Source organism: Poecilia formosa, unplaced genomic scaffold (assembly GCF_000485575.1).
Source record: "Poecilia formosa unplaced genomic scaffold, Poecilia_formosa-5.1.2 Scaffold224, whole genome shotgun sequence".
Lineage (NCBI taxonomy): Eukaryota > Metazoa > Chordata > Actinopteri > Cyprinodontiformes > Poeciliidae > Poecilia > Poecilia formosa.
In genome coordinates, this window is record NW_006800163.1 from 522,112 (window position 1) to 531,332 (window position 9,221).

The following is a 9,221-nucleotide window of genomic DNA, read 5'->3' on the forward strand; positions in this document are numbered from 1 at the left end:
CTAAATTGTCCTTCAAAAAAGGAGCTGGTTGAGACCAAAGTACCAGATTAAAGACTTTTATCATCCAGGTTTTTGGAGAAAGAGAGAAAAGAGAAAAACGATAAATCATTCAAAAATAAATTGTCGAGTTTTGTTTTTATTTATTATGCGATTAATTGATTTATTGCGGCAGACCTAATTAGGCCTGAGATGTCATTTTGCATCACTTAAAGTTGTGCACATGGCAAAAATAGATTTATTTTTATTTTTGACCAAGACTTTTTATTCCTCTTGCTCCACTGTCTAATAAGGTGATAAAGATCTGTTAAACAGGCAGTTCCTCGATCATCTTATCTTTGCATTAGAATGGTAGTAAAATCCAGTTTTATAGAAAGCTTCACATACTGGATGTGAGCTCGCATCTTAGTTAGTGATGCCTCATGGCCCAAGGCTCGGAAAAATATTTGTAATGAAGCACATTAAAGATCTAAAAGAAATTTAGAATTTGCTAAAAACCAGCAGATGGAAGCTTTCAAAAACCACAGGCTGGACCTGAACGCAGGTCTCTGCTTAGTGCATCTCCAACCATCATGTGTCTGAAAGACCTTTTGTTTACTAAAAATGGCAAAATTAACTTACTTTCTGCTTTATCAGCATACGTTCTGACAGACAAAGCCGTGGCTCCATGGAGCTTGAAGGGGAGATGGTGACTTCGCTGTTGAGCAAATCAAACTAAAGGTTAAAAACACCATAAATCAGAATATTGTTGTTTTGAGACCATTTTCAAGCAATATAATGGTAATGGCATAGTGATGCAAGTACATCCCCTCAAGGATCAATAAACTTAAATTTTATGTTATGAACATTGAACACTAGAACCTGAAGACATTTTAAATATCCACAATAAGTAAATAAAACAACAAATAAAATGTACACTGAAATCTTGGTGAACGAAACTGTCCTTCAAAATAAAGGACTAGTTGAGACCAAGCTTCACTGCCCATCAGCAGCTGTAATCACTGTTAAACTGTTTAGCTTTAAGACGACTGTTTATTGATAGAACTTATCTAAATTACACATCATGTCAACATTCAAAACTCAACATAGTAAAGTTAGGACTAACAGGTGTAAAGAGAAGACAGAACCAGCATAGCCAAAATGTCGATACCTTTTCTCGACTTGTAATTTAAAAGGTATGATTACGCCGCAATTGAAAAAATAAAAAATAAAATTAAAATGTTTAATTAGCTAAATAAACTGATGAATAGTCCAGAATATTAGGTCGCAGGTATTTCACATTATATTACAAGACAGCAAACCACAAATGAGGTACGTTTATTAATGTTCATTTATCAGGCTAACCTCTGACAAAGTATACAAAGATTATGTCTTTATCATGGCGTCTGTTACTGTGGGTGTCCTCAAAGTTTATGCTTTAGAAGCAGGGATAATTGGTACATAACTATAAAGGTCATTCATTTATCATGCTAGATTGATGTGAATAGTATTGAATGGGAGGTGAGCAACAATGACATAGTAAGAATTCATAGTGGTACTGTGTACATTTCAAAACAGTTGCAGGGGGAAACAAACTCGTAAATAAAAATAATAGCCTGGTTAGCTGTTATTTTACATGCCAATCTTGCATGAAAACAAGCCACAGTCTGCAAGAATGCCGATATTATATAACGTTTTACCAAACTTCCAGAATATTAAATCTTTCCGGTGGCAGTGTGAATTGTATACACCACTTTATCGGAGAAAGTCTGTTAGCAGAGCAGCTAACCACCCTCAGGCCGCTAGTCAAAACAAATGCCTCCTTTATAAGTCCGCGTGCTGCAGCAGTCGCTTGGTGAACATTCTAACAGAAACCATGCTTATCCTTACCGTGGCGAGAGAACGGTAAAGCTGTGTACAGCTCTGCATTTTGTCTGTGTCCCTGACAGAGAGGAAGTAACCTACAAGAAGGTTAGCCGAGCAAGGAAGGGCTTATGAAACTCTTCTTCTTTCTAAGGACGTTGGCAAACGACTACCAGGTTGAATTACTGCCACCCTTTGGATCGGAGTGCGGCTCAGAAAGGCTTCACAATCACAGATGTAAACTCAAATGTATACCGTTCTCTAAGATAAATACCAAGCCCAGTAATAATAACAACAAAAAACCCCACAAACAATACATAATTAATTAAATAATTAAAATCAGTTTTAAGTTGGTATTTATCCATCTGATTCTGCCAGAAGAATTTTTAAAAATCTGTCACTCTCCTTAAGGTAAAAATAAATGCCCTTGTTTTAACGGGACACTGTAGATTCATAATGTTCTTCAACAAATGCATAAAGGGAAGGACCAAATGGTTTTCCTTCAGAGTTTTATAGAGGATTCTGGCCTGTATTACACAAATTCCATTTGCAATAATGGATATTGAATGTAAATGCTGCTCTTTCGTACTAATAAGGAACAGTGGCATATGCAAAGACAAATTCACATAGAAGTACACAACACAACCTCTGATCTCACACTAACCATCTTGAACATTTTTTGAGCTTTTAATAGGATTAGAGTAAATCTTCTCAGGATTTCAGCTGCAGCCCTCTGCTGTGTTCTTCTTCGTCTTTCACAGACTGTTGAGTGAAGCCGAACATTTCTCTGGACAAATGAAACTCTAAGACAAAGGTAAAATTTTTCTCCATGCACTTTAGCACACATAGGGTTGAATTAAAAACTTTTTAAAAAATCTGTTTGTAGACACGTTTATTTATTAAGCATTTAGAAAAGCCTGATAATGTAATGTGTTTCTGCACTTCTGATTCACAGTTCAGGTAAATGGAGCAGATGGTTTACAGAAATGAGATGTGAAAATCTAAAGAAATCAACAAACATATGAGAAACAGAAAAACATCAACCTCCACAATTCTGGTTCTCTTCAGGTAAGAACACAATGGACCATTATTCCGCTTGGGAAGGAGACGGGTTCTGTGTCAGAGATGAAGGTGTGAAATGTATCAATCCCAACCATATTTCTATACTGTAAAGTTGCACTGCATTCTTTGTGATGTTCTGCTTCCACAATGCAATTTTGTTAAGTTAGCAACACCAATACTTGACATAATCTTGGAAAAATAATCAGTAAAGAAATATTTTCTGTTAATTACCTAATTTTAACCACTCCTGGTAACATCAATGAAAACTACATTCATCTTGTTTACGCACAAATCAGTCACAAATATTAATGTAACATATTAGTAGTTCCTTGATATTAACTAAGTACATAAATATAGTGATTCAACAGACTGCCTTTTGTAAAATATTTGGCTTTGATTTCAGATTACTTTAGTGTGTTTAACCAAGCTACACAGTAAATTCCCATTAATAAAATTAATGTATCATACATGAAAGTTCACTTCCTTCTGACCTAATGTAAAAAAAAAAAACACACCAGAATATTCCAGGGTTGAAAAAGTCAGTTGACTCTTCCTATCCCTGAAAACTCCTGTAAACTTTGTTAGCTTGGGCTGCTGGATTTGGCTTAACCGCATCCTAATTTCACACAGTTATCCAAATGCTGCTTCTAGGTTTAATAATATTCTCAAAAGGGTTAATATTATAGAGAATATGTATCCAGTCCTGAACCAAGAGCCCAAATCTTCCCAAAAGCATGCATTAAAAACAGAAAAACTTTTCTTCAAAGTGAATCATTGTTTGACTTATTCCACTACTTTTTTTTTCCAAGCAAAGGGTTTTTCTATCGATCCTTCAGCAAGAAATCTGCTGTTCTGTCAGGACAAAGGGTACAAAACTGAGGAAGAATTGTAGAAGAATGCCGTGAAATATAATATACTTAAAAGGCAAGAAATGTAACTAAAGATCTGAATTTGAAAGAGGAAAAACATATATAATGATGTGACTAGTGTCTTGTTTTAAAATTATGGCATTTAAAAGTGGAAATAAAATCAGGAAAACAGGATAAGATTACACTCAGTTAAAAAAAGGTCTACCCTTAAGACTAAGCCAGCTGAAGTATTAATTAATCTCTTATGAGTTATATTAAAGTAAAACCAACATATGTGCATGTATGTTTTGCAGGTCACCAAGATGCAGATTGTCTCCTGGCTTGGACTGTTTCTCTGGTTGCTTTATATCAACGATGTGGGGGCAGCAACTTTTAAACTGGCCCTGGTTGGCCCCTGGTCCTGTGACCCCTTGTTCTCCAGAGCAATGCCAGTAGCTGCAGCTAACCTAGCATTATCACGGCTAAGAAGCGACAGCTACATGAGCAGAGGATACTGGTACGATGTGAAACTGCTCAATGAGGACTGCTCTGTTTCCAAAGGTGTGGCAACCAAATACCGCAGAGTTTTTTTTATCTGCAACAGCTATGTGGAAATGTACAACAGCGTATTAGGCCTATAATGGATAAAACAGGTGGAGTAAATTTCCACCAGAATATGTCAGAATTTTCTTTTTACAAAAAGAAAGAGGACATTTCTGAGTTTGAAAATTCAAAAATTTGCTAGAAAAAAACGACGACATTTTTAGATTAATCTGTGAAATTTTTGAGAAAAAAAAATGTTCTGAATTTGTTTTCTAGTTAATTTCAACTTTTCAAACTCAGAAATTTCCATGTTTTTGTTTCAGAAAATTTCTGAGATTAATCTAAAAATTTCTGAGTTATTTGGCGGAAATGTATTATTTTTTTCTGGCCCTAATACAGTGAGCCAGAAAAAAAATAGTTTAGTTCACTATCTTCCTACGGTGAGATAGCAAAGGAACGCGTTCACACACTGTTAAAGTAACATTTTAAGGTTGAAATTAAGAACAGTGCAAATCTGAAAATGTCTTGATTTTTCTAAACAATGTGAAAAGAACGACTTAGTGTTGCTTTGTTTTTATAATTCAGTTAATCTTGTGGTGTTTTTTAACTCCATCAACTTGAAACTTGTCTCCTATCAGCATTGACTGAGTTTGGGGAAATGGAGGGTTACGGTCATGCTTACATCGGACCTTTCAACCCGACCCTCTGCCACGCAGCGTCCTTATTCACCCAGCACTGGGAGGCAGGCCTGGCTTCTCCAGGCTGTCTGGATGATGACTGGCTGAACCTGCCCCCCATAACGCCTCCTATTAAAGTCCTCAAAACTGTCCTCAGATTCTTCCGCTGGGCTCACGTTGCAGTCATTTCAGGTGAGGAAGTCATTTCATACCACATAGGCCTCAAGTCATTAAAATGGACTTTGCAAATTGAAGTGTAGTTCACAGTTCTTACTAAGGAACTGACCTCAGATCTGGATGGGATTTCCATCCTCCTTCATATGGATCTGTGGATATTATGTGCCCTGTGTGTTTTCAGAGCATGCAGCAGAGATGCTGCATGCTCTGCTGCATGCAGCAGAGCATGCAGCAGAGCATTCTGGGCGTGGCTTATAGCGCCCAGAATTCACAAGATCAACTGTCTTCACTTCCTTCATACAATCCTGTATTACCATCAAAAGTTATTACCTGGCCTCTAACTGGACTTCAATTTTTATTTAAGTAATTGCTAGATGTTATTTGTTTTCTATTTCTTTTACATTTTTGGTGGACTATACATTTTTTTATTTTTTTTTGACAAACACCCTCTCACTTAAAAATGAGGACACTGAACATTAAATTAACAAAAGAGATTTCTTGTCTCTCTCTCTCTCTCTCTCTTTTTTCATTCTCAGCCCCAACTGATCTCTGGGAAAGCACTGGAGAAGAAGTAGCCTCTGCGCTCCGAGCTATGGGCTTGCCAATTGCTCCTGTAGTTTCCATGGAAACAAAGAACAACGACGGGGCTCGGGAGGCGCTGAACGAGATAAGGCAGTCCGACAAAGTCAAAGGTTAGCTGTAAAACTCAAATTTCATTCTAGTACTGACAAATAAACTTCAAATCGTCTTATTTAAAACTGTCAAACATAACTTTGCTCAACTGTTGAATTACAAATCCGATTCAAGTAATCTCCTCTTCTGAGTGAGACATTATTTTGTCTCTCAGATTTTAAACTCAACACTTTCATGAAAAGATTTGACCAACAAATAGTTTATTATTTTCAGCTGCCATTAGATGCATTTGCCTTGACGTGGAATCCAGTCAGCTAATGAAGTTTATTTTCTGTTAAGTGATCATCATGTGTATGAGTTCCGTCCTGATTGGTGGAGAGCATCAGAGGGAACTCCTGCTGGAGGCTCTAGACATGGGGATGATCGCTGACGGTTACATCTTCATCCCATATGACGCTCTGCTGTATGCCATGCCTTACCAGGTGAGACAACTGTTTAATCCAACTCTAATAAACCTAGATGATTTATTATTATTGTTATTGTTTTTACCTTATTTAACTGGGAAAGTCCAACTGAGATTTAAAATCAATTCTTCAAAGGAGTCCTGGCAGAGGTTATAACGATTACAAGTAGTTATGCAAAAAAAAAAAATGCCATAAAAACAATCACAATAAATGTTAATTTTGATTTTCACAGTAAACTGCTGTTGAACTAAGCTACTTAAAAAAAATAAAAATAAATACTATAGCAACTTTAAAATAAACCTGTTTAATTTTTAGACCATTTGTGAAAATCTTTTTGATTCAAAGTTTTGATAAATAATATTTCTTATTTGTTCCATCAGGACACAACATTCCCTCTGCTGACCAACAACACCCAGCTGCGTCATGCCTACAGCGCCGTGCTGACCGTTACCATGGCTTCTGATGAGAGTTTCTATGAAAGCTTTCGCCAGGCTCAGATCTCCAGAGAGATCCGCTCCGCAATCTCTGCCACAGAGGTGAAGAAATAAAATGCAACAAAAATATTAGAAAGAAGATGAAGTGATGACGAGTGTAAAAGACATGGGAGTAAGCAGGACACGGTTCGTCACAAAGGTCCTGCAGATGTTTTTTTTTTTTTTTCAGCTTCAGTTTTGTGATTAACTTGCGTTGCGCTGCTGCATTTTATCTGCTTCCCTGTTTTGGTTCAACGTATGGAGCAGATGCAAATGAAACCTTTTTGTCATTTTTCTTAGGATGAGATTTCCATGGCAAGTTAAATGGAAAACATACAACACAAAGAATTTTTCTTTCTTTTTTTTCTTTTTTTTTTTTCTTTTTTAGATTTTATCTCATACTAAGTCATGCCACAAACATCCAGCAAGGTTTTACACAAGGACACACAGCGAAGGTTTGAAAAGAAATTTCTCATTTCTCTTGCTGGAAATGAACTAAAAACATTTTTACAGACCAACAAATTAGAAAATAATAATAGTTGATAAGTTAAATGTAAATGTTAAGGCCAATAATGTTGGTTTCATTCAATTTGAACTTGTTGATATGATTGTGGAGCAGGTAAAGGAGAAATGTTTCACAAATATATTATTTTTGCGTTTTTGATGGGAGAGAAAAAGCTCATTTTGGCCTCTGGGGACATTTATCTTAGGGATGCTAACAGTTTGGACGCTCCTGGCATAAGTGCTACTCCATTTAACAGTTGCACACTTGTTGTGACTCTGTTTCAGTAGAACCCTTCATAATCACTCTCCATAGAAGTGTGTATGTAATCATGTCTTTCTTTTTTTTGACATTTTAATGCCTTTTTCCCTGATTTTCTTCAAAGGTGTCTCCACTGTTTGGAACCATCTTTAATATGGTCTACTTTGTCGCTAAAGCTGTGGAAGAGCGGCGGCAGGCGGGTGGAGGACATTGGGTGACAGGAAATCAGCTCTTCAGCTCAGATGGAGGCTTTGACTTCCAGGGTTTCAACCAGGTCAGAAACATGAAGAAGTGACTTGTTGTAGTGAATGTTTTCACTGAAGCCTGGACACAGTGCATGGGTAGCATCAATATGATCTATATCATGTCTCATTAAATGTAATACATCATTTATTTGTCTGAAATCTGGCTGAAGGATGAACTTTCTGTTACAGGGAGCATAAATTCTTCATTTCATGAAAGCAATGAGAGGAAGAAAATATCAACATCTTATTCTCATAATTCCAATACTGGCACTTTTAGTAGAAGCAGAATAGTTATATTGGATCTAGTTTGTAAAAGTATCAATTCTTACTCTATTACTACTCACTCACATCAAATTCAATGTTAGTAACAAGATTTATATAAGCAAAACGGAAATGCTCAAACAGAATTATGAGAGGGTTGAATAAAAACTAACATTATCAAAAGATTTCTCTCTCTCTCTCTCTCTGTGTTGATGGCTCTTTTCAGAGTCATCACAGTTCTGAACTTTTTCATGTCTGAAAAAGTTCAGAACATGTCTGTGCAGCATCACTCATTCAAAACGGTCTTTCAGGCCCACTGCAGAACACTTTAAAGTGAAAAAACAACCATGATGGAAAACAATACTTGTAGCACTGTTACAGTATAGGATAAATTTTTCAGATTTGTTGGAAAATTGATCCAACAAAATCAATTTTGTTGATTTTGTTGGATCAACAATAAAATAATTGTTGGAAATTACTTTCATTTTGAAGATGAAAAGTTGAACTTGTGTCTTCAAATTGTTCAGAGTCTTCATTAGAAACTGAAATCTACTTCAGTGCTGTTTAACCGTGTTCATGTTTTGTTTCTTTAAAAGACAACAAATTATTGTTAAAGTTTCACTCTTCTGTTTATTTGTCTTTGACATCACAACCCTCCTTAACCCCTGTGCTGTTGTCTTCACCACTGACTTCTTCTCTGTTCCAGGTGTTATACGGTGGTAGAGGCGGGGCTGGCCTTCGGGCCAAGTATGTGGTGCTGGACAGTGATGGCGACCGCCTTGTGCCGACGCATTCACTTGGACCAACACACATTGACGGAACAGTCGGCGGTCTGAGACCTCTGAGCCGGTCCTTCTACTTCCCAGGAGGAAAACCCCCCAAAGCCAGTTTTTGTTGGTTCAGTCCAGAGGAAGCTTGCAACGGAGGTAGGGCTAATGACAGAGGGACGAAGACGGAACATTGTGAATGTTTTTTGTTGGTTCCAAAGGTTTACTGTATAAAACCTTTGTTTCTTGTGGAGCTAATGAAGTCACTGTGAGGTATGATCTGTAGAGCACCCTCTCTACTGTCTGTGATGTCAGCAAAATGTCAGACTTTGGTGTTTATTGTTGATCAGAAGACATTTCCTACATTTCAGGTGTGGATGCAGTGACAATGTTCTTCCTCTTCCTGCTGTTTTGTGGTCTCACTTCAGCTGCTTTCTTTTGGTTGAGGTATAGGTATGCACACGCACAC

At 37.0% G+C, this 9,221-nt stretch overlaps 2 protein-coding genes across 3 annotated transcripts in view; one reads left to right on the forward strand and one right to left on the reverse strand.

Annotated features, from left to right (window-relative positions):
- dld (deltaD) overlaps positions 1-1,989 on the reverse strand; it is a 16,082-nt gene extending 14,093 nt beyond the window's left edge. The window contains exons 1-2 of the mRNA XM_007568512.2: positions 1,867-1,989; positions 619-694 (exon numbers count right to left, since the gene is read on the reverse strand). Coding sequence (XP_007568574.2) covers positions 619-694; positions 1,867-1,905 — 115 coding nt within the window. The 5' untranslated portion in view covers positions 1,906-1,989. The remainder of the gene's footprint in view (positions 1-618; positions 695-1,866) is intronic.
- A 574-nt stretch (positions 1,990-2,563) lies between these two features.
- LOC103149387 (retinal guanylyl cyclase 2-like) overlaps positions 2,564-9,221 on the forward strand; it is an 18,079-nt gene continuing 11,421 nt past the window's right edge. Inside the window, exons 1-10 of one of the 2 annotated variants that reach the window (XM_016679871.1) lie at positions 2,564-2,653; positions 2,795-2,907; positions 4,064-4,310; positions 4,931-5,161; positions 5,683-5,838; positions 6,119-6,261; positions 6,624-6,779; positions 7,604-7,753; positions 8,692-8,911; positions 9,124-9,205. In XM_016679871.1, the coding sequence (XP_016535357.1) occupies positions 4,073-4,310; positions 4,931-5,161; positions 5,683-5,838; positions 6,119-6,261; positions 6,624-6,779; positions 7,604-7,753; positions 8,692-8,911; positions 9,124-9,205 (1,376 nt within the window). In that variant the 5' untranslated portion in view covers positions 2,564-2,653; positions 2,795-2,907; positions 4,064-4,072. The remainder of the gene's footprint in view (positions 2,654-2,794; positions 2,908-4,063; positions 4,311-4,930; positions 5,162-5,682; positions 5,839-6,118; positions 6,262-6,623; positions 6,780-7,603; positions 7,754-8,691; positions 8,912-9,123; positions 9,206-9,221) is intronic. The other variant, XM_007568513.2, reaches the window with a different exon arrangement.